Genomic DNA, 24,629 nt, shown 5'->3' with positions numbered 1-24,629 from the left:
TCTGTAAAAACACCCAAGTTCCCTGCTCCAAAGAGCTGACCGCCTAAGGGCCTAATCCAAACCCAGTGAAGTCCGTGGAGAAACCCCCATTGATTTAGAGAGCATTGGATCGTGTCCTAAGCATGCAATTACATCTGCACTTGAATGGATCCAATTGCAGAATCTAGGCCTAAACTTAGATATCCACATAAGAAAATTCAGAGTTTTCAAAGTAGCAAAATTCAGCTGCTTCCCATCATATTCCCTATGTTTGATTAAGTCAGCAGTTCTTTTCAAAGCAGCAACAGCTAAACAGAGCAAACACTTCCAGTATAATCGCTCGATAATTCCTGTTTAATTTGAATCTGTATTTGTGCCTACAGATGTAGTAATTACTGCAAGTAAGTAACATATATACTGGAAAAGCATGAGAGTGGGAAGGGGAAGGAGAAGATGCATTTATTATGATTATTCATACTGTACTCAGTGTGTGTGCTGCAAGTGTGTATTTTTCATACATAACAAATAGATTGAGTTCCTTGCTTTAAGTGCAAAATGGAACTCAACCCTAACTATAGAGTTGCAGCCAGTGCCTCCATAATAAGTTGCTATTCATTTGTTCTGAGCCCAGAGGCATACTAGGTGCATTGTCAATACCTTGTCAATTCCGGGATCCTGGTCTCTATTTTTAAAGCAGTAAATGGTGCTGGATTGGGTTTTGGTTTGTAAGGTTGAGTAACAGAGTATTTGTATCAGGGCTCTCCTCAGTGCCATTCGCCAGAGATCAGTGAGTCTGAGTCTCACCATCTTTAGGGCATACTAGTCTCTTCCAATGAGTCTTTCCCTTAGAGCTGAGGTACAGAATGGCCCAGGCTGAGTCCTCTAGGAAACAAACTGCTTAGATTTGTTTCCTTGTCAGTAAATGGCTATAATCAGTGTACAGGGTGGAGGTAGGGATTTTCTTCCTTCTTTCTTGAGGGAATTGATTACTTAAATTTATGTCATGACTCCAGACACTGCAGGGATGGTGGGAGCCTGAGGTATAGGTATAACAATGCTAATATTAATCAGAGGAGATGATAATGCTTGGCAGAATTTCTGGGTAACAGGGTAATAAAATGACTCTCTGTAAGTTACTGTATCTGACTTTTTAGCCAACATCCAGTGTAGTATCCTTTTAATGTCAAATATGCCTCCTTTCTCTGGGGATGATTTGCCACCCTGCAGTTAGATGGACTTGTGGATGCTTCTGTCTCTAATTGTTATGATTCTATAGAGGAGGAATGTTTGCATAAGGAAATGGAAAGCCCCAGGGTAAATGGATGAGGGAGCACCCCCTACCTTCGCACACAGTATGGCCAACCTCGGGTACAGCCCCTTCAGCTTTATTGCTTAAGCAATATCAGGTGGTACCTTGTGGGATGAGACCTTCCTCCCCACCTTGGTTCATAATCCTGGATGTTTCCTGAGGTGAAAAGTGCTCAAGTGGCATAGTTCATAAAGCAGCAGAATGAAATCTCTCTCTGTCTCTCTCTCCCCCAACCCCTGCCATGCAAAATTAGGACAGCAGCAGAGATGGGTGTGGGGAGGTTTCAACCTTGCGTCCTTTCCCATCATCCTGCTGCTTCATCCTGTCCAGTCTGGTCTGGAGAGGAGCAGACAGCACTGACAGGCAGAGTCTGGTGGGATTGAAGGGTCCCATCCCCGCCTTCCTTTCCCAAGCTAGCCTTAGCTCTAGCTGTGCTTCTCCAGATTACTCTGAGGGGAATATTAGCATCCTCTAATAACTCTGTCAGACATACCCAGGGATTTGTTGTATTCAGTTGAAGGCTGGGTACAGCAAATAAATTACAGCCCTGGCTGATTCACATGCTTTACCAGTCCTTTCTTTGCTTAATCATCATCACTTCTTCCTTCTCTCTAACTTTTCCTGTGTCAACTCCTTGTTCTGCTGTTTGTATTGCTATTTACCAAGTGTCCCCAGCATGCATAGAGAAGACACATACAGCTGCTCACTCTCACAGGAACTAAGAACCACTTCAGAACTCACCACTTCCGTACTTTTGTGTGCTAGGCGTGCTCCTCCAGCCTGGCCGTTACAGATTAAAAGTGCATAGCACATCATCACAACAGTAACAAATTCCATCCATAACTTTTCCCTGGGGAGAAGAGTGAAATGGAGAAGACATCATATATGACAGATGTCAGTCAGGTTGCTTAATGCATCTCTGAAAGGTGCTCAGATACCACTGTGATGGGTATGGTATAAGAACATGGATAGGATAGTCCCTGACCTAAAAAATATATGCTCTCAGTGCTCAATCCTGCAGGGTCAAGAGACAGTCAAGATGCTTAGCACCCCACAGGACCGGCCCCTAAATAGGAGCGCCCATACCATTCAGGCACATGGAGTATGCTGGATGAAGACCCAGTCTTTCAATCGGTTTATCAGTATTGCAGATAATACTGGTAATAGATGAAACTCCATGGGCCATATTTCTTTTTTACTCTGTTTCAGCTGGACACAGAAGAGAGGAAGGGGCATCCATGGTGGAACCAGCTTTCATAGAATCATAGACTATCAGGGTTGGAAGGGACCTCAGGAGGTCATCTAGTCCAACCCCCTGCTCAAAGCAGGACCAATCCCCAACAAAATCATCCCAGCCATGGCTTTGTCAAGCCAGGCCTTAAAAACCTCTGAGGAAGGAGATTCCACCACCTCCCTAGGTAACCCATTCCAGTGCTTCACCACCCTCCTAGTGAAAATGTTTTTCCTAATATCCAACCTAAACCTTCCCCACTGCAGCTTGAGACCATTACTCCTTATTCTGTCATCTGCTACCACTGAGAACAGCCTATATCCATCCTCTTTGGAACCCCCTTTCAGGTAGTTGAAAGCAGCTATCAAATCCCCCTTTGTTCTTCTCTTCTGCAGACTAAATAATCCCAGTTCCCTCAGCCTCTCCTCATAAGTCATATGCTCCAGCCCCCTAATCATTTTTGTTGCCCTCCACTGGACTCTTTCCAGTTTTTCCACATCCTCCTTGTAGTGTGGGGCCCAAAACTGGACACAGTACTCCAGATGAGGCCTCACCAATGCCAAATAGAGGGGAACGATCACGTCCCTCGATCTGCTGGCAGTGCTCCTACTTATACAGTCCAAAATGTCATTAGCATTTTTGGCAACAAGGGCACACTGTTGACTCATATCCAGCTTCTTGTCCACTGTAACCCCTAGGTCCTTTTCTGCAGAACTGCTGCCTAGCTAATCGGTCCCTTGTCTGTAGCAGTGCATGAGATTCTTCCATCCTAAGTGCAGGACTCTGCATTTGTCCTTGTTGAACCTCATCAGATTTATTTTGGTCCAACCCTCTACTTTGTCTAGGTCCCTCTGTATCCTATCCCTAGCTCCAGCGTATCTACCACTCCTCCCAGTTTAGTGTTATCTGCAAACTTGATGAGGGTGCAATCCACACTATCCTCCAGATCTCTAGTGACGATATTGAACAAAACCGGTCCCAGGACTGACCCTTGGAGCTTTAGCTCCTCCATCCTGGAGCTGGGTCTAGCCAGCCCTGGTTTACTTTAGAGCATATGCCAAATGGCAGTGGCCACCAAGGGAAAGTACCATAGTTGTGGATCACCAGGATCACTCTAGCCACTAGCTGAGATCACCAGCAAAACTCTAGCAGGTAGCTTGGGATCCCCAGGAGCTCTTCAGTGCTTCTAGCCCCAGTATGCTCTTAGCACATTCCCTATGCCAGGGTTAAGAGGAGGCAGTGAGTCTGTAGAAGGGGCTGGTGACAACAACTAAGGACTCCCTCGCTCGGGGGAAATTTTCATCTTGGAGATTCATCCAGGTTCTGCCTCTTTTGAGCCAATGGAATGGTGCGAAGCGGCCAGATCTAAGTTCTGTTGTGAGGTTTACCTCAAGCTTACAATAACAGTTCTACCCTGTGATGATGTAGAGGCATTGAAATGTCATGCCAGTTGATTTTATTTTAGCGTTAGGACTTAGGAAAAAATTGGATTTATAATGGGAAAGCCAGGTTCAGCTGTAGTAGTGACACATAGTGGAATAGTGACACAGCTTTTTGTAAGAATCTACAATCAATTTATGATTATTTATTGAAGGGCTGTGTGGAAGATTGCATCTCGGAGAGAAGTCTGAGTAAGGGGCAGGAGAGAGGATGGAGTTCCAGACAGAAGAGGTTGCATGGAAGAAGGTGCAAAGATGAGTGAGAGAGGTTACACAAGGGGCATAAAGGAGGGAGGGGAGTATAGGCCACAGAAAGTTTTAGAAGGCTGTAGTGTCCGGTTCCAACCAAATTGAGATGCATTGGGAGGGAAGTCAAGAATGTTTCTTGACCTCCTCACTAGGATCATTTATTAAAACCCAAAGATAACTTCTTTCTTGGCAGCCCCTTCTCCTCCCACAAAAGATGAAAGAACATTAGAGTATTCTGTAGCAGTGGTACCACATGCTGCAGCTCACAGAAGTGTGTGTGTGTGTGTGTGTGTGTTACTACAATTGAGATATTGCAGTAGAATAATGTAGTCCTTTATTTTGGGTAAAGTGGCCCCTGGAATGCGAGAGGGTATGTTATTTCTAGCAAGTGTGATGAACATAATGTTCCTGTTGGTTAGAGATGTTTGTTTGCATGCAGTATTGAATGACAGATAGCAGTATATATGGGAGGGACTTACTCTGCCTAGTCGAGAGACAAGGTGGGTGAGGAAATATCTTTTGTTGGACCCACTTCTGTTGGAGAGAAAGAGACCAGCTTTTGAGCTTACATAGAGCTCTTCTTCAAGTCTCTGGGTAAGCTCAAAAGCTTCTCTCTCTCTCTCTATCTTTCTCTCCAACAGAAGTGGGTCCAACGAAAGATATTACTTCACCCTCCTCGTTTCTCTAATATCCTGGGACCAACATGGCTAAAAAAAGCACAGTTTACTCTGTTTATGGCATTTCTGCGGCACCCACCACCATAGTATCTAAGCCCTTCTGTGACTTATGCCTCTCGTCTAGTGATATAGCACCTGGGGTGTTTAAAGTGTTCCTGTTTCATAGGGGCTAGAGCTCTGTGTTGACAATGGATTCAGGGCAGCCAATGACCCTTTGGAGGTTTCGGAGAAGAGGAATCTGACTCCACAGCTGAACCCAAGCAAGGGACAGGAGAGGATTCAAGCCAGGGGCACTAATAGGTTGATTTATCCAAAGACAGTCTCAAATTTGTCCCAGTTTCTTTTCTGGCCAGGGTGAGTTGGGTTGTACTGAAGGATACACTACTGTGTGTGGACCTGTGCTTAAATATCCTGGGTACACAGACTCACCAGCACAGCTGACCTGAGGCCAAGACTGAAAGCTGGCCTCTGCTGCAGTCTCCATAAATACTACTGAATGACAGCTGCACACCATGCTGTTGTGTGGAAGGAGTGCAGTTAGAACTAGTCAGATGCCTTTCCCCACTGCAGTCTGGGGGGCACAGCTGGCTGAGCAGGAATACAGGGAGGAACAGAGCATAGTGGCAGGAGAGCACATCGTCCTTTTCTTCTGCCATCCAATGGCATCTAAAAAGAAGTAGAAGCCAGCTTCATCCCGGGGTTGCTGGCATTGGTCAGTCAGTGCTTCCAGGGGGGTTAAGTGCAGCTTAACAGCTTGTGTAGAGGGCACTAAGTAATTAAATTTCACTTGTTCAGACTGGATTTTTGCATCTTGTGGGCTGCAAGACAGTCAGGTTTTTCCCAGCCACTGTGACTAGAGTCTCGGAGTGTGTATTTACGTCAGGGTGAGCTGGGATGGTGATAATTCCACCGGAGTCCCCTTAAAAAGCCATTAAATCAGTGAGCGGCTTTATCTAATAATGGTGACGATAGAGAGTTAATTAAAGAGATTATTGTAAATTCACTTTCTCTAAGGTTTTTTCATTCTACTGTTACTTGTTAAGTGGCTCTACACGTTGGTTCTGTAAAGCAGTAGGTGTAGATAATCCCTTTAAGCCAAGTTTTGTGAAAGCTCTCTTTTAAAGGTCCGGGCAGTTGTAATGTCACAGTCGCAGGTTGTAGCGTATGCCATGCCCAAGTGGATGATTTGATTTAAGATAGGGACAAAGCCCGGGCTCCTACCACTCAAGGTGAAAGAAAATGAATCTATTTTCTGTGATTTATAGCCTTTAAACAGGCCACTAGGGGGTGACACCTAACAGTGCCCAATGGAGGGTACGATGGTGACGCGTTCAGGCATCTCAGTGCATGTGCAGCAAATCAATGTTATTCATTCAGATGAGATGTAAAACCAAGGTCCTGGTCACCTGTGGTTGTTAAAAAATCATGTTGAGCTTTTAGCAAAGGCTGCCTGCATTTTAGTACTGCATGAATGATTCCTATATTCACACAGTTAATAAAGTGCTTTGGGATCCTATTTATTAATTATGTACGCAGTGCTGTAGAACACGTCAAGTGAGTATCTGCTCCTGAGAGTTTAAAGCCTAAGATATCCTCCAGAATGAAAGGCAACATAGCAGTGTAACTTACTGTGAGAGACCGCTGCTTCCTCCTGGATAGAATCAGAACTACTCCATGTTGACAAAGGAAATGAAAATTCTCCAGTAGCACAAATTGTAGGGACCTGTGCTTTGGAAGTGGGAGAATGAGTCCTGTACCTGCTGCCCCATGAAGTTCTTCTTTGAGTGCTGGTCCCTATGTTTATTCCACTCTGGTGTACACATGTACTCCAAGCACCGAGACCGGAAGATTCTTGCTAGCAGTGTCCATTGGCTTTCCCTGTGCCCTTTCTTTTCTGGATCTCCAAACCGAGGGTATAAGGGGCAGGGCAGCCTCTCCATTTCCTTTCTACCATGGCATGTTCTGAGGCAGAACCCTTCAGTGTGCAAGGAGCCCATCCTTTGCTAATTTGTAAATATAAAGTTTTGTTACCTGCTAGTTACTAGTGTTAGTTAGTATTTAGAAATTTCCTGCCCCCCACCCATATGTGACATAGATTATACCCAGGATTCTGAGCTTCTGGAGTTCTATCTCCTGCCCCTGGGCTTTCACAGTCAGTGATGACCATCAGAGGAGCCTGTACTGACTCAGAGAAGTGCACTTAGCAGAGATGTGCACTATCAGCCACTCCTTTCCCAGCCGAACCCTGCAAGTGTGGGAATGTAGACATAAGAAACATCTGATGGAGTGTGCAATGAAACCACAGTCTGATTTGGGCTAGGCAGTCCCGTCCCATCCCCCCATATGCTGGTCCAAGACATCTAGGACCATGTCTACGTTTACTGGTAGATTGGCACTGCTGCGATCGATGCAGCCGTGTCGATTTAGTGGGTCTGTTGAAGACCTGCTAAGTCGATGGCAGAGTGCTCTCCTGTCGACTCCTCCAGCTTCCTGAGAAGAGTAAGGTAAGTCGGCGGGAGAGTGTCTCCCGTTGACACAGTGCGGTGTAGACACCATTGTAAGTCGACCTATTCACATAACTGAAGTAGCGTAACTTAGGTTGACTTACTGCAGTAGTGTAGACAAGGCCTACAAGTGCACCTCCTAGCACTGTGACTTTCAATGCAGGAGTGACCATGGGTAGGGAGAGTAGGATGCACTGTCGAGAAATCCCCATCCAAATCCATCTCTGAGGAGGAGGACTTATTCCCTGACATTCTCTGTGTCAGGTGACGCTTCATGCCCTGTTCTGGGAGGCTGAGGAGCCCTTAAGAGTCATGGTGCTGATCCACAGGCTCCAAGGAGCAAAGTGCCTCTATTCTGGCACTGTCCACAGGAGCAGGTCTGTGATTGGTGCTGAACAAGGAGAAACTGTCACAGTTCAGAGCAACCTGTATTCACCCTCTGTGAACACACAATTTTAGGTTTTTGGCTCCCCAGCTGTCACCTCTCTTGGGCAGAGACCCTTATCTGTCTCCCTTCTGACTGGAATTTTTCTAAGCTGCAACGTTCCCTGCCTACACTGTGTTGTTCCCCAGCAAGTCAGAGCATCTAAACAGGCCTGCAACTGCGCTTTGCTTGCTCCTCAGAGGCTATAAACAGCATAATTGCTCCTAGTTGTATGTTACCATACAGCTCTTTCTAAGCAATCACATTTATTCTTAAGATAAAACCATTATGGAAAAAACGTATTCAAACAATAAAAGAATCTACACACATGGTAAAAGCTTTCTAGAAGTCACTCATCAGTTGTATGGGGACTCTGTAGGCCAAAGTCCTTCCAAACATTCCCAGGAAGGATTGGGGCCGCCTTTGGACAGAAGGTCCTGTCGGTTTGCTGGATTAGAAAGAAGACTCCAAGTCAGTTTAAACTCAGGCTATTTATCCCAAAGTCCTTTCTTTGTCTGTTGGTCTCTGGAGAATCCAGTTTGAACCAGTATATGTGAGCTTCTCCAGGTGGTGGTACTTCTCTGGATGTGTTGCAACCTGAGTGAGTTTGCCTAATCACCCCCCACTGTTGTTATTTCCTGGAGGAGCTGTGGTCACCCTTCTCCATGGAATTACATACAATCCCTGGCCCACAATGGTACATAGACTTAATATAGTAAGATTTCCCCAAGATATTGTGATGCTGGCAGATCAGGTGCCAGCTCATGCCAAGGTCCCCATGTCTTCACTGAACACTGACAAATGCATAGCAAACCAGTCTGGCTCACCCATCTGCTAGTAGTATTAAAATAGGCATTAGAATTATCAGAATGTATAATGTTTAGACTTTATTGAATGCTTGTGAGTTGCTGCATGCATTGATCTTACTCATAACCTCTGTATCCCATAGTGCAAGGTAGCCTTTCCATTGTAAGCCTTTCTAACTGTGTAAATCACCAGACAGGAAAGAAACACTAGCATTGTGAAATGCTAGTTTCCAACTGAAGGTGTTATATCCTGCCCCACAAGGAAGGCCCATTGATACCAGATGGACTAGAGGGGAACGTTAAAAGGGGCCAAAGATTGTGTTGTTTACTCTTCTCCCCCCAGTGCCCCCAAAGAAGAGATTTGAAGTGAAGACTTTAATCTTTCACTCTAGTAAACAACAAAGGGGGCAAAAGAGTGTTGTTTGCTTCCCCCAGTGAAGATGAGTCTTGCAAGTGAATTCCTCCCATCAGCTGAGTTTGCAACTCGAAACAGAAGTGGTGGGGGGAAAGGAATAAAAGCCCTCAACAAGGTCCCCATGTCTTCACTGAACAAGGAGGAACTAGTTCTGTATGCTGCTTGGATTCAGGGTGAGGGACAAGGATTACTAGGCATAAGCAAAAGATCCCTAATGCTTAGCCTGGGGACCATGGACTCCACACATGCAATATCCTGGATCAGTATGGTCCTATCGAGAGTCCATCCTCCTCCCCCAGATACCAGCCTGAGCTCCTTCAGGAGTCCATGGAGGAAGAAGAGCCAAATCCAGCAGTACTGCCGGTCCTGTGCGGAATATAGTCATCATATTCTGATGAGGTGGTTGCCCCAGCCTCACCATCTCTGCCAGATAACCACAAACTTCCAGGACCCATTAAGGAGGGTTGCTAACATGGTCCAGATTCCTCTGGGGAAGGTCCAGGAGCCACCTCACAAATTCCTTGACATTTTACAGAGTACAGGTTCTAGGAGGGTGGCGCTCCTCATAAACTAGGCCATGCTAGAGCCTGCCAAAGTCATGTGGCATACTTTGGCAACATGTACCTACCCCTAAGAGGGCAGAAAAGAAGTACTTTGTCTCAGCCAAGGGAGCAGAATTTTTATTCATGCATCCTGCCCAGAACAATTTGGTTGTTCAGGTTGCCACTGAAAGGAGTAGGCAACAACACTTGAGGTCATCTTCCTCTGATAAGGAGGCTAAATGTTTGGACATCCTTGGAAGGAAGGTATTTATGTCAACCAGTCTGCAATTCCAAATTGCCAATTATCAGGAGTTAGTTTCAAACCTTTATTAATGAAGGTGGACTAGTTGCAAGAGCAGCCCTCCAAGCCTCAGTAGAAGCAGCTGATACAGCCTTGTGGTTGATGGCAACTGCATTCATAATGTGTCCAGAGTCCTGGCTTTACTCCTTGGGATTCCCCAGAGAAGTTCAGTCTACAGTGGAATATTTGCCCTTCAACGGGAACAACTTATTTAATCGAAAGATGGATGAGTCATTACACTCATTAAAGGACCCTCTGTTCCCTAGGTTTTTATACTACAGCACCAAAGAGGAATTATCACAGACAACCTTACATACTTAGAGCAGCACCAAAACCCTTCAACCGCCAGTAAGGATGGGATCTGCCATGAAAGTAACAGAGGATTCAGCAAAACAAACACAACACTTCTGCTTCCAACCTCCTGACAACAAATTCCTTTGTAAGGACCTCCGAGAGCTGTGAACCAACCCAAATGCCATGTCCTCCGACCTCCAAAATCCAAATTGGTGGTTACCAAGCTTTTTTTCTTTTGGGCATATATGGCAAATAACAGACAAATGGGTTCTCAATCTCATTTATTGCAGCCGCACCATGAGTTTCTCTCCCCTTCCCTGCCAAAAGCCCTTTCCCTGTTCCTTTTCAGGGACCACTCTCACAAGAAGATAACTCATTCAGGAGGTAGATTCTCTACTTCAGCAGGAAGCCCTAGAGCTGGTACCCCATAACATTGAGGAAAGGGCTTTTATTCCAAATACATTGTAATTCCTAATAAAAAGGGAGGATGGAGACCCATCTTAGACTACTGGCAACTCAATGTCTGTATCTGCAAATTGAGATTCAGGATGGTCACCCTGGAATCGATAATTCCATTCTTAAACAGAGATGAGTGATGCATGGCTCTTGACATGAATGATGCCTATTTTCATATAGACATCCACCCTTTCCTACTAGATTGAAGAGCCCATGAATATTTGTTCCCCATGTAGGTAGGAATAGACTGTGATCAAGTCATCCTTAACCTTCTCTTTCTTAAGTGAAATAGATAGAGTTCCTTGAATCTATCACTGTAAGGCAGGTTTTCTAATCCTTTCATCATTCTGGTGGCTCTTCTCTGAACCCTCTCCAATTTATCAACATCCTTGTTGAACTGTGGACACAGGAACTGGACACAGTATTCTAGCAGCAGTTGTACCAGTGCCAAATCCAGAGGTAAAATAACCTCTCTACTCATACTCAAGATTTCCCTATTTATGCATCGCAGAATTGCATTTGCTCTTTTGACTACAGCGTCACACTGAGAGCTTATGTTCAGCTGATTAAAACATTTTGGGGTCATGGTAGATATAGTCACTTCTTCCTGGGATAGAAAGGTTAGCATGGACTAGCATTGTTCCCAGAAAGAATGGATGTGTGTGGGAGTCCCCTTCACTCTATCCTCTTCTCAGGAATGATTACAGATGCCTCCCTCTTAGGATGGGGTGCCCATCTGGATGAACACACAGCACAAAGAACATGGACGTCTTGTGAGTCCAGGATGTACGTAAAACTCCTGAAAGTGAGAGCTGTCTGAGAGGTCTGCAAACAATTCTTACCATTCACCAGATTATCCTATCAGCAGTATACCTCCCAAGAATACACAGTACACTGGAGAACAGCCTCAGCAGTCACTTTTCGATCAACCACAAATGGGAGTTACACATTTCCATGGTGAGGACCATATTCAGACACTAGGGAGACCTGTTGTGGGACCTGGTTGTATCACAAGAAAACAAGAAATGCAAGATGTACTGCTTCAGAGGGGCATGAGGTTAGGACTCCAAGGGAGATGACTTTCTATCCCTATGTGTGGGACACTTAAGGTATGCCTTCCCTCCCATCTCACTCTTATCTTGAGTTCTCAGGAGGATTCAGCAGGATAGGGTGGTGATCATCTTCATGATCCCAGGTGGCCCAAACAGTTTTGGTTCCCCAAACTTCTCCATCTATTAGCCCATCCATTCATTAGTATCCAATATTTCCCACACTTCTTGACACAGGACAAGATAAGGCATGCCAGCCTGGACTCCCTATCCCTCATGGCTTGGTATTTAGAGGGGCACTGAGCTAGAGCAGACATGTTTGGTAGCTGTTCAAGCCATCCTTAAAAAGAGCAGGAAGTAATGCATCAGAAAGTGCTACATAGCTAAGTGGAAGTTATTTTCTATTTTGAGCTCAATATCAATAGATCGTCCCTCAAAAATTGGAGATTCACACTATTTTAGACTGGCTGCTCAGCTTGAAACCCTTAGGACTTTCCCATAGTTCCTTATGAGTAGAAGTGGCAGCAATTAGCTCCTGCCACCATCCAGTTGACTGCCACTCCATTTTTACCCATCCAGTGACTGTATGTTTCCTAAAGGATCTAGTCAGAACTTTCCCTCCAGTAACTAAGCCTGCTTCAACATGGGATCTTAGCTTGGGCCTCTTGATGTTAACCAAGGCACTTTTTGAACCATTAGTGATGTGCTTGCTGTCCCTCTTATCTGTGAAAGTCACCTTTTTAGTAGCCATCACTTCGGATTGAAAGGTAAGGGCCCTTAAGGCTGATATACCATACACAATATTCAATAAGGATAAGATTTTGTTGAGACTGCACCCAAAATTAACCCCCAGAGTAATCTTGGACTTTCACCTAAACGAGACAATTTGCTTAGCTGTCTTTTTTTCCAAAACCACATGCCACCAATGAAGACAGGGGGCTCCATTACCTGGCTGTGTACTGGGTATTGGCATTCTGCATACATGGAATAAAATCATTTAGTAAATTGCTTGGATTGTTCATTTCATTGGCGGAATGGATAAAGTGACAAACAATCTCTTCTCAGAGGCTTTCTAAGTGGATTTCAGGATGTCTCCTGCTCTGTTACCAGTTAGCTGATACCCCTGCTCAGCAAGGGCTGCTCTGTTAGAGCTAAGGCAGCTTCCATAACCTCGCTTCATGAAGTGCCACTCGTTCACATCTGTAAAGCAGCAACATGCAGTTCTAGCCATACGTTCACATGAAATTGTGCCCTAGTGCAAGCCTCTGCCGCTGATGCATACTTTGGCTTGGTGGTCCTTCAGTCATCAATACCTCATATGCCCACGCTTCAGTGAGTGTGAGTACTGCTTGTCATTCACCAACAGTGGAATACACATACGGACTAGCTGTCAGGTCTGGGTTCTAGGTGGTCAGGTCTGATGGTTGGAGCGGTGGTTGAGAATGAGTACCAAGGGTCAAAGCCAGATGTAGAGTCGAGACTGGGCCAAGAGCAGCACTGAAACCAGGGTCTAGAGACAGGCTGTGGTAAGAATTGGGGTCAGAGTCTGTAGACAAGCTAAGTCAGGATTGTTGTCAGAGACCGGAGGCCAGCTGAAGGTCGAAGCCAGGTTGGAGTCAGTCCAAGTATCTGGAGGTCAGGAGGCAGGAACAGGATTGGAATAGGACACGGACAAAGCTGAAGCAGCCTGGAACAAGAGTTGGGCAAGGGTGGGGCAGGAAAATGGACAGGATTGAATGCAGCCAGGAAGCTTAGGGAGTCTGTAACACTACAAGGCAGCAGAAGGGTTCCTAGTGGAGTGGTGCTGTTGCACAGAGTAACTTGCATCTCTGGTGGTGAGAGTGAAATACCTGTGCCTGGGGAGTCATCTGACTCCGGCCCTGCCCAGAGAGAGGCTGCTGCAGTATGCCTGAGGGCTGAGTTATGGCAGGCCCTGCTAGAGGGATTTGTCGTTGTAGCTGAGTGAGCAGCCCTGGTCCAGTTGCGAGTTTGCCTCACACCAGCGCTCAAAAGAAGGAGAAAAAATTACTCCACCAGTACTTCAAGATATGCGGCCCCTGTCTGTATTCCACTACCCACTCTCCTATGCCCACTTTTTGCCCTACCACAGGGACTCTTCTTGATTGGATGTCATCCTCTACAAAAAGTCTCCTCTTTCTTCCCACAAACTTTCCACTCCTCTCTCCCCTTCCCCCCCGGGTCTAATATTTGAATTGCTCCCCACTCATTGTAATTCAAACTGGGAGTAACCTGAGAGCCACATAGGTGTACTCTGGAGAGATGAGGTGGATTAGTAACAGGAGATAGAACCATTCACTTCCCATTCAGCCCAGAGAGCGTCTTTTCAGCCTGAGACAGGGCCGATATGTATGGGGAAATCTTTCCTTGCTGTGGCTTATGCTGTACCCGTCCTTCAGCTGAACAGAGGCCTTTGCTCTCCAGGGCTCCCATGCTGGCACCTCTCAGTACTAAAATTCACACAAAAAATCTCAGACATACTTGTTACAGGCACGGCTATGATCTGAGCTCTAATATTATCCGCTTTGTTCCTCTCCATCCCCTTCATCCTCCTCTTTCCTTTTCCACCCCATCCAGGTGGCTGGGGCTGCACCTGACAAAGGCAGCAACCCTGCTGATCCTTCTTTCAACTGAGCTATTAGCATCAAAGAACAAAAGCAAACAGCACTGGCTTGCAGCTCAGTCCTCTACAAAGAGGCAATAAATGGGCCCTTGTGTATAGGATAAAGCAAACCCTGCCTTGCCTTTTGTTGAGAGACAAACCTTCCTGTGTTTGAAGTGCTCTGAGCCAGAGGAAGTGGATAAACCTCCAACCACACGAAACGGAGCCCCCTGTTCATTGGGCTTTTCATTAGCTGTGGGTTGTGTGTGTTCCAAGTTTAACAGGCAAGTCCTTTACCACCTCCCCCCTACTGGTAGGAGAGAGGGGAGGAAGGTGGGCTGGTGCTGAGGAAGAAGAGAGAGAGAGTGGGAAGCTGTTTGATACAGTCCTTTTAAAAACATACTAGAAAACCTAGCCTTAAGGTTCTGAGCTTATGGGGAGAAAGAATATTTCAGGTTAGCAAAGATTTGGGGGGTGGGAAGAGGGCAAAAAGAATCAATTCCCAAAATCCAACTAGGCTGGGTGTAATGTCACCTCCACCCTCCTTTCTCACTTTGTAGGGATACTCCTAGACACAGAGCCGTGCATACTGTATTCTTATTATAGAGCCCTCTTGTGAAAGCTTGAGCTGTGCCCTGGCCATTTGAGCTGAGGCGCACACGTGTTGGTATATTATTGTAAGGTATTACTGAGAGGGCTTGCAGGCGGTGTGCTCTTTTCTTTATATTGAAACAAAAAAGCAACTCTCACAAGCGTTTGTTTTAAAATAAAATGCAAGCAGTCTCACTGTGAAAGTCGGCATTTGCCAACAGATGCCACACGGGGGGGTGTCTGAGATGCAACAATCTTTCTTTATACTTAGAATAGCAAATAACTCTGTGGCAGCGTGGTGCTACCAATGTAAATACTGCAAAGGTGTTGCAGTGGTGCAAATATTGACCTTTTAATGGCAATTCTTGTATCTGGAGCAACAAGAGCTTTCCAAAAGAATATAAGAGAGTGAGGGGAGAATTTTGTTCAGATTTGGGGGCTTGTGTTTTTGGGGACACCCCTGAGATGAGCAGTACTGGAAAAGGGAAGTGTAACTTATGCTTTATAAACCAAGGCCCCTGTGCTGACTGTTCACCCTGATTACATTTGGAACTTGATGCATTGGAAGCCACGTTTTGGTTGCTGTCTGTGTAGCGAGTAGCAGTCAGATGATAAACGCATGAGCATCCTCATGATCTTTTTAATTAACAGACAATTTAATGAGTGCTATTCCAAAAAGTCCATCAGTTACTGCCCCTCTTCCATTGTTTGTTTAATGTGCCCTCCACCCCCAGCTGTCTTTGGTTTATTCTTTTCTTTGCCCTTCTCTTCTTCTGCTCCATCTCCCTCCCCAGGCTCTCCAGAAAACTCTTCATGGGGCTCAGCGGTACTAAGTAGGCCCATACACAGAATTTACTAACATCAGACACAGTGGTTCAGTCTAAGCTCATAGATGCAATGCTATGGGACAGTGTAATGTGGGCTGTAACTAAGCCAATGTCTACACAACAAAGTTAAGTCAACTTCATGTAAGTCATCATTGAGCCTGTGATTAAAGCAAGTTGATCTTGTGTGTCCATAGTATCATTGTGTCGGCGGACTGCATGCTCACTATCAGGGCTTGCATGGACGCATGGCGCACTGCACTGTGGGTAGCTATCCCACAGTGCATATAGCTGAGTGGAATTTTGGGTCGGGCTTGCAATGCCTTATGGGACCAAAACAATGGCGCGGATGGTTATGGGAACATGGCGTTTGCCTCCCATGATGCACTTACCTCTCTCCCTCCCTGAAATCAGCGGCAAATAAACCAAGCTTGCTTCACATCTTTTTTCATAAGCCTGGGTTACCCGTGTGGACGCCATAGCATGGTAAGCATGGACCCCACTCAGCTGTACACTGTTGGTGCGAGCATTACAAACACCTCGTGCCATATCCTGCAATATTTACCCAGCCAATATAGGATCCGCCGCATGGAACCATGTGATGCCACACAAGTTGTCCTGTTGGAAGACATAAAGCGGAGCAATTTGCAGTTGCTGGTGACAGTCATGCATCACCTTGACACGGTTGAGCGCCATTTCGGGGCCCAGGAAACAAGCACTGACTGGTGGGACCGCATCATTATGCAGCTATGGGATGACGAGCAGCGGCTGCAGAACTTTTGAATGTGTAAGTCCACTTTCCAGAAACTGTGTGAATAGCTTTCCCCAGCCCTGAAGTGCATACTAAAATGAGAGCTACTCTAACAGTGGAGAAGCAAGTGGTGATAGCTCTGTGGAAGCTTGCAATGCCAGACTGCTCTGGTCAGTGGGGCATCAATTTGGAGTGGGTAAATCTACCATGGGATCTATTGCGATCCAAGTTTGCAGGGCCATAAACAGACTTCTGCTAAGAAGGGTAGAGACTCTGGGCAACATGCAGGACACGGTGGATGGTTTTGCCGTGATGGGGTTCCCTAATTGTGGTGGGGCGATAGATGGAATGCTATCCCTCTATTGGCACCAGACCACCTTGCCAAAGAGTACATAAACCTAAAGCGCTTGTGGATCACAGGGGCCATTTCACTGACATCAGTGTGGGATGGTCGGGAAAGGTGGATGACGCCCATCTTTAGGAACACAGGTCTGTTCAGAAAGCTGCAATCAGGGATTTTCTTTCCAGACTGCAAAATAACTATTGGTGATGTTGAAATGCTTAATCATGATCCTGGGAGACTCAGCCTACCCCTTACTCCCATGGCTCATGAAGCCATACACAGGCAGCCTGGACAGCAGTAAGGACCCGTTTAACCACAGGCTGAACAAGTGCAGAATGGTGGTGGAATGTGCCTTTGGACATTTAAAAGGTCGCTGGCGTTGTTTGTGTACAAGGTTAGACCTCAGTAAAAGCAATATCCCCATTGTTATTGTTGCCTACTGTGTGCTCCATAATATCTGTGAAACAAAGGGAGAAAAGTTTCCACTGGGGTGGGGGTTTGATGCAGATTCCCTGGCAGCCAATTTTGAGTAGCCAGACACCAGGGCAATAAGAAGAGCACATTGAGGGGCTCTGCGTCTCCGTGAGGCTTTGAAAACCAATTTCAGCATTGAGTCAGAGTAATGTGACACTTATCTGTGTTGTTCCTTACCAAACTGTCCCCTCCTCCATTTCATTTTCTCCCCTGTAAACTCCACCCCCGCCAGCCACAATGTGTTGAATGAATAAAGAGCCTTTTCTCCTCAATCTGTTAAGTTTCATTATGCACACAAACACACAGAGACAGTAAAGAAAAGTAAGATAATGTGAGGCACTGCTGCATGTCCCTGGGGTAGCCCTTCTCCCCTGTGCAATCTTGGCATAGATATCAGCATTTCTTCTGCTGGATCGGAGCTCTTCCTGCACAGACTCTTCTCCCCACAAAGCATGAGATCCACCACCTCCTGTATATTCCATGCTGGAGCGCGTTTGTGGCCTTAAGTCCCCATGATCAGCTGTGCTGGCGAGCTCTCCACTCTGATCAAACAGGAAATGAAAATTCAAAAGTTCCCGGGGCTGTTCTCCGTGTACCTGGCTGATGTGCAGTGGAGTTGAAATTATTCTCCAGAGCGGTTACAGCGGAGCACTGTGGGACACTTCCTGGAAACCAATTCATTCGAATTACACAACAGTGTCTACACTATCCCCATGTCGACCTGTGGATGTTGAATCAAGCGCTACGCCTCTCGCGGAAGTGGAGTATAGAAGTTGACTTTACAGGCCACTTAGGTCAGCGGAAGGGACTCAGTAGTGTAGACATATACATGATTAGATCGATTTAACGTGGCTTATGTCGACCTAAGTTTCTAGTGTAGACCAGGCCTAAGTCTGGTTTCATGTCGACTGGTTCCTCTTTCTGTTTATTCATTTGAACACTAAGCTTGGGGTGAAGTCCCCGAGAGGAGGAGAACTTAATACTGGATTTCTGTGCATGCCTGGAATGGATTCTTGATGCAGCTGCTGAATTATCAATAATTGTGATATCTCATCCTTCTCTATCATCTTTCTCTCTGAATGCTACCATCTCCCTAGCCTGCCATTCTGATCCCCTCGCAACCTCCCAGCATAAATCCCTCCAGTGGTTTCCAATCTACTTCTGCATCAAGTTCACACTCCTCCACACTCATGTTCAAGGTTCATCTCCGCTCTATATCTCTCCCCTTCTCTCATGCCATTTCCCATTCCCACTGCACACTCTACTCCTTGCACCTTGAATATCCTCCCTGCACTTAAAAACTAGCTTCTTCCAGCCAGTCTTTCAGTGCCAGCTGTCCTTTCCTGTTCCCTTGCCAGCTCCCTAAAATATCAAACACGATTATGTTAAAAAGTACACATAAAAATAAAATAAAACCTCCTGGACCCAGCAAGCATGCATAGCCTAAGCAATCTAGATGAAATGACCTGGTGCTGCATTCCTCTCTTAGTCTGTATGTTGTCTTCTGTGGATTATTAACTCCTCAGGCAAGGACTGTGTTTAATATATCTATAAAGTGCCATGTATACCTACTCCTGTGTACCTATTCTCAAAAGATCCCAAAGTCACTTAGAAAGTAACATACAACGGGCAATGTGAACAGGGCTCACTTGCTCACCACTGAAATGCAGCCACTGCTGGGGTGGAATGTGGCGACTGTGTCATAGTATTCTACAATATCACAACAGTTTAGGACAGAGAGTAGAGAATCTAATATCAAACTAAAACTGGACAGGGGATCCAGAGAGGAAGAATTATATTATTCAAAGCTGGTATTAGGCCAAGTCACCCAGCATAGTACATTCCTAGTCTTGTGGGAAAAGTACCATGGGAACTTTAGTGACCCCAGGTGATTAATATATCTTATCTAAAAGATGATACCTCCAGCAGCACAGCACCTCCATCACCACACTTGGGCATTGGTTAGATACTTAGAGGGAAGAGTGCCACCTTTTGAATCAGAAGCACTGCTTCCTGCTGCACTGTGAGTTTTTCCTTGGAGGATTCCACTCCTGTTCAAATACTGACCTAGCTAGATCCTGCATAGCTTGTGAGATCTCAGAGGCTCACCCCACAGGGGTTATGACAAGTATAAGTGCATGGAACGAGACTAAATTGATGATGGTGGAAAGAGAAGCAGGAATTTATTTTGCTTCATTCACTGTAGTTGATGGACTATGCATTGAAACTGACACCATAGCTCCTAAGATGTACCTAACCCATGATTGATATGGCCACTTACAAGTTCCTGCTTCTCTCCTTTTTAATGGACTTATTTATTCCAGGATTAATTTGATTGATTGGAAAAGGGATCTTGTGTCAGATGAGGGGAAAACATATTGAACAGTTCTTGGTTTGAATCCAGAGTCTTGGGAAGAGACAACATGTGCAAACCTCTGACGCACAAACCCCGCTGTCTGCAGTGAAGGATGGTCACCTGGAATGGTGGGCAGGAGGAATTAAAAGGAGAGGCTTTCTCTTTGGGACTGTGTTCAGAGCCCTGCAAGAGGTCATAAATTCAAATGACCCCTCTTAAAGGGGGAGCAGTTTCCTTTCCCCTTTCTGAAAACTTGCTTGAATTTATGTGAAGTACAAAACTTGCTGTGGGCCAGTGAGTTTTTTGTTTGTTTGCATTTGTGCATGAAGTGCCATAGAATATTCTAACTGATATTCTTGCAGGAACAGGCCTGACTTGGGTATGTCTGATTCCAGAAGCGCACTTTCTCCAGACAGATATGATGGAAGATTCATTTTTACATGCACAGCGGAGAGGGAGCCAACCCCTTTTCCCTTGCATGGGTGGGCGTTTGGCTGCAGACGGGTGGCCTTCCAACAAACCTAATTACTTCTGGGTTTGCATGAAATTGATTTCCATGCAAGGATACTGAGCTGCTGTGTGTGTGTGTGTGTCTCTAATGCTTTTCTCTCTTCTCTCTCTTTCTCTTTCCACATCTCCCTTCTGCTTCCCCTGAAAACGTCTTGACAGATGTCAATCATATTCCAGGTGAGTGTTATGTTCACTGAGCTGGAAGATTATTCTTGGGGGGTGGGTGGGGTAGGGAATGAGAGTGGGTAGAAATCTCACCATGCTGGCTATGAGTGTTCAGAGCGAATGTTGTGCTGGGCACTGTGGGGGTTGGATTACAAGGTCTTTGTATAGAGGTTCTCTATCTAGAGGTTCCCTTGTAAAATTTCTCTTTTGGCACAAAACTAAATAGACCAGTTATAGGGATGCTGTCAAGATAAAAATCAGGTTTTGTAAAAAATTGTTCTCCATGTTGCTATTAACCTGAGAGTGATTATTGCATTTGAATAGCTGAAACATACGTTTCATCATTTTATAGTTCAGTTTTTTTTTAATTGTCACTCAGCTTGGGATGCTGAAACTTGCTTAGTCAGTTTCACTTTCCAGTTATAGTCTGTTCCATTTTCTGGCTCCAGTGCCAAAAGTTGCTGTGTTTGGGTCTCCACCAACACAAATACAGAGGGGTTTTTGTTAGTTTTTTTGCTTAGTAAAAAGTGGTGAAAATATTTCCTGTCGCACTGGGGTTTGTAAACTCTTCATTTGGGGTCTTGACAGTTTCCTTTCTATAGCATGTGAATAAATCAGATATGAGAGAGAAAATGCAATCAAACTGGAGTTTATTTTCAGGATCTACCACCATGGAATTGTTCTTTCATAGAGAACTCCAGCAGCTAGTCCCCATACCACTCTCATCACTGAGGGGGGATGAATCCCTCATCTTCAGCTGGGAAAGCCTTTAACTGAGAGTGCTTGCTCCATGGTCCCCATTCTGCTGCCATTGAAACCAATGGGCCTGATTCTAACCTCACCTCCAGGAAGCTCCACTGGGTGCCTGATTTAGACTCCGAATGAAGGCTCAGTGGGAGTTTGGCCTTCGGCTTGAATGGGAGCAGGACTATGGGTGACTTTAAGTGGGTCGATCCTTCCCTTCTAAGCCATATGCATAACTTGCCAACTCATGGTGTAACCCACACACCTCCTGGGTATGGTGTTCTGCCCATCTAGTTGCACCGAGACCACTTAGAGAGATTAATGAGTCTGCTCTACAGCCTTAGCTAACAGCCATATGGCTTTTAGCTCATGCAGTAGAGGCTCATGCATTTAGCCCTAGAGGTCGTAGGTTTGATCCCGCCTGCCAATGATCGGGGTCTGTCGGCATTACAGTAGCACCAGAATTGAACCTGAAAATACTTCTGCATTCCATTTGTTGCTTTTCTACCATTGAACAATCAGATTTTTCAGCCCTGTTATTTTCATCCATAGAATCTGTGTGGACAAATGGTCTGGGTAAATCTCACTCCCCCAGCCCTTCTCAGCCCCTTAGTTGGGGCCCCTTACTCATTATAGTTACTTTGTATTCTGTGCATGAATATCCAAGGAGGGGGTGTCACTGCATACCCAAAGTGCAGATAATAGGGAAGAAAGAGGCCAGATGGCAAAAAATGGCCCCTTGAGATGCTGCAGAAAGAGAGACTCCACCACCAGGACTCCTGCAAACAAGGTCCACTGGCTTTATCAGCCCCAGTCTGGGGAGTCAAGGAGTTTTTCCCTCTCAGCAGGTCAGATACTTGTCTCTGTTGCATGGAGAGGGAAGGCAATGCCAGTGACTAGAGGTGTGTCTGGAGATGATGTGGAAGGGTTGTGGGCTAAGAGGCCCCTCCACTGTGCACTGGAGCTGCTTCTGTCCCCGTGGCTTGGGTGGAAGGTGGAGTCAGGCTGACAATGGCTCACTGTAGCTTGGCCCCTTCTCGGCTCAGTGGAATGGATGATATTTTGTGCCATAAATGGCTGCTGTCTTGTACATCAAAAATACTCCCTGTGTGGCTTGAATAGGCTGCAGAGGGTATATGAGCAGCCAGATGGGGTGGGCCCAGCCAGTGGTAAACAGGGCAGAGATGAAAACGATGCTATCATTGCTCTGGGTGGCCTGGAGAGGGAGAGCAGATGTACCGAAATCCGGTCAGAGTTTTGTTAACCTTGCGGCTCTCCATCTAGTGTGTGAATGGGCTGCACTGCCCTGCCCCCCATTCTCAGATGTTCTCACAAGCGTTCGCACACCTGGACACAAAGTGTTTATTTCCCCACACTCCCATGCATTCAGGCTCAGGATTTCTTGCATGCTTTCTCACATTCTTATTGTCATGTTCAGACACTTTTTCATGTGCTACCACACTCATTTTCACATGTTCTCAATTCGATGCTTGCCTGTACCTTATTTTTTGAACTGATACAGGTCTAGTCCAAGAAGGTCCTACATTGCCCCATCCTGTCGCGTCCTTTCTTCTCCCTGCAGACTGCACTTGTGTTCCTGCACAGGACTGGGCTATTTATGTAGAACACAGCCAGGTTTCCTTACCCACAGTAAGAGAGGTTGCAGATCTGCATTTTCTCTGTCCATGCCTGGGGCTTGCTCACCACCTTGTGTGCTAGCCAATCTTAAGCCAGAGAGTGGAGCCCAGGGCCCCTGCCAAGCAACCATTTTAACTGTTCACCGTTTGTAAGACAAATTGGGGAATTTTATGAGCTAATGTAACTATTTACCCACAGGCAGCAGAAGGGCTGTAAAGGGCCCATTGATTAATTGATTAATTTTACTTGTTGAATAGACTGGCTAGAACTAATTCCCCAGGAAAACAAGCTCCTGTGAACAGCCTGGTGCTGGCTTCAGCAAAGCACATGCTACAAAGGCTTTTCTTAGGCCAAGCCCCTGCCAGGTGCAGGGAAATGGATCTTATTCAAAGCAAATAGTCACTTTACTTTTAGCATGAGCTCTCAGCCTGTGAGGTCTCTTTGCTGTTAAGAGGGGTCCCCTGGGAACTATGGCTAGCAGCTGGCGTGCCCCTCTCCCCTTGAGAACGAGCTTCAGATCCTGCTTGGCTCACTTCACAAATGAAATGAGTTCATCAGGTGTCAATCTACCCCCTAAGTGGGGGCGTTGTCCATTCACACAAGCTTCACACAGAAAGCAGTGACATCCAGAGGTTAGAGTGGGACACTGGGAGTCAGGACTCTTGGAGTCTGCTCAGCTGGGTCACTTGACAAGCTGTGTGGCCTCGAGGGCAAGTCATTTCCCCTCTTGGTGCTTCAGATTTCCTGTCTGTAAATTCGGGATTACAGATCCTGGCTCACCTTCATAAAGTGCCCAGAGCTCTGTGCATTGATATTTTTATCATTGTTAAGTATCAGTTCACGCCATTGAGACCCAATAAAAGTGGGATGAGGATGCACAGCTGTCGTGTGAGAGTAAAGCTCTCTTCTTTCTCTTCCCCTGTGGTGTTCATTACTTCCCCTGCTCCTCCTGTTCTTTCCCATTGGTCCAGAGGCCTGGGGTGAACAGTAATTTGTTGAGAATAGACCAGTAGAACAGAGGAGGTGCCTCTATCTTGTGAGGTGCCTCTATGTTGCTGCTTATGGGGAGAGGGGGCATTTAAAGGGGTAGGGGTTTGGTGCTCTGATATTAGGGTAATTGGCTCTGATACCTATGAGAGACTGATGTCTAAGGGCTTGTCTACACTACCGCATAAGTTGATGTGATTTACATTGCTCAGGGGTGTGAAAAAGCATCTCCTGCCAACATAGCTTCTGCCTCTCGTTGAGGTGGAGTAATTACATTGACAGGAAAGCACTCTCCTGTCGACATAATGCGTCTTCACCAGATGTGCTACATTGGCTCAGTTACATCAGTGCGGCTGCACCGATGTAGTGTGGCAGTGAAGACAAGGCCTAAGTTAGCACTGCACCCACTTGCGTCACCTTCCGCCCCCACCTCTGGGATGGGAGACGTGCTTGGGCCTCCCCAGGACAGTGATATGGGCCTGATTACTGTACCCGGTGTCAGACCTGCCGAAGGGGATCATTTCTTATGGCTCTGGCTGCTATTAGAATTTGTATTTAAAGAAATAAGTGTGGCCTTGTGGAGATGCCCTAGTTACTCTGGATCCTGAGAAGGATTGTGTCCTCGCCTGCATGCAGGGGGTAACCAACTCTGTTGTAAGCACAGAGGCCCCGAGGGGACAGCCATTTTACTGGCTTTTTGAGGCAGAAAAGTCCAGGCCATTTGATCTTGTTCCTTTTCAAGCCTTCATTCCTTTACCTCCTTTTCTTATCTTCATCTGTCCCCAGGGCTTCATTCATTCTCAGATGCTCCCACTTGCACGCCCATTCACTATGTATGCAGTCCCTTTTGCACACTCATACACACTTATTCTCATGCTCTCGCAAACACTTGCATAGGCATAAGCCTCTTATCTGAATGGTTCTGCCAGGAACGTGCTGTCTCCAATATCG

General features: G+C 46.0%; 1 protein-coding gene across 15 annotated transcripts in view; it reads left to right on the top strand.

Moving 5' to 3' along the window:
* Positions 1-24,629, top strand: part of NRXN3 (neurexin 3) — a 1,378,693-nt gene that overhangs the window by 76,261 nt on the left and 1,277,803 nt on the right. For all 15 annotated transcript variants that reach the window (XM_034768377.1, XM_034768393.1, XM_034768389.1 and 12 more), the window contains exon 3: positions 20,304-20,321. In XM_034768377.1, the coding sequence (XP_034624268.1) occupies positions 20,304-20,321 (18 nt within the window). The remainder of the gene's footprint in view (positions 1-20,303; positions 20,322-24,629) is intronic.

The sequence above is a fragment of the Trachemys scripta genome, chromosome 4 (assembly GCF_013100865.1).
Source record: "Trachemys scripta elegans isolate TJP31775 chromosome 4, CAS_Tse_1.0, whole genome shotgun sequence".
Taxonomy (NCBI): Eukaryota; Metazoa; Chordata; order Testudines; family Emydidae; genus Trachemys; species Trachemys scripta.
The sequence above is the reverse complement of the archived record's forward strand: the minus strand, read 5'-3'. Positions and strand labels throughout refer to the sequence as shown.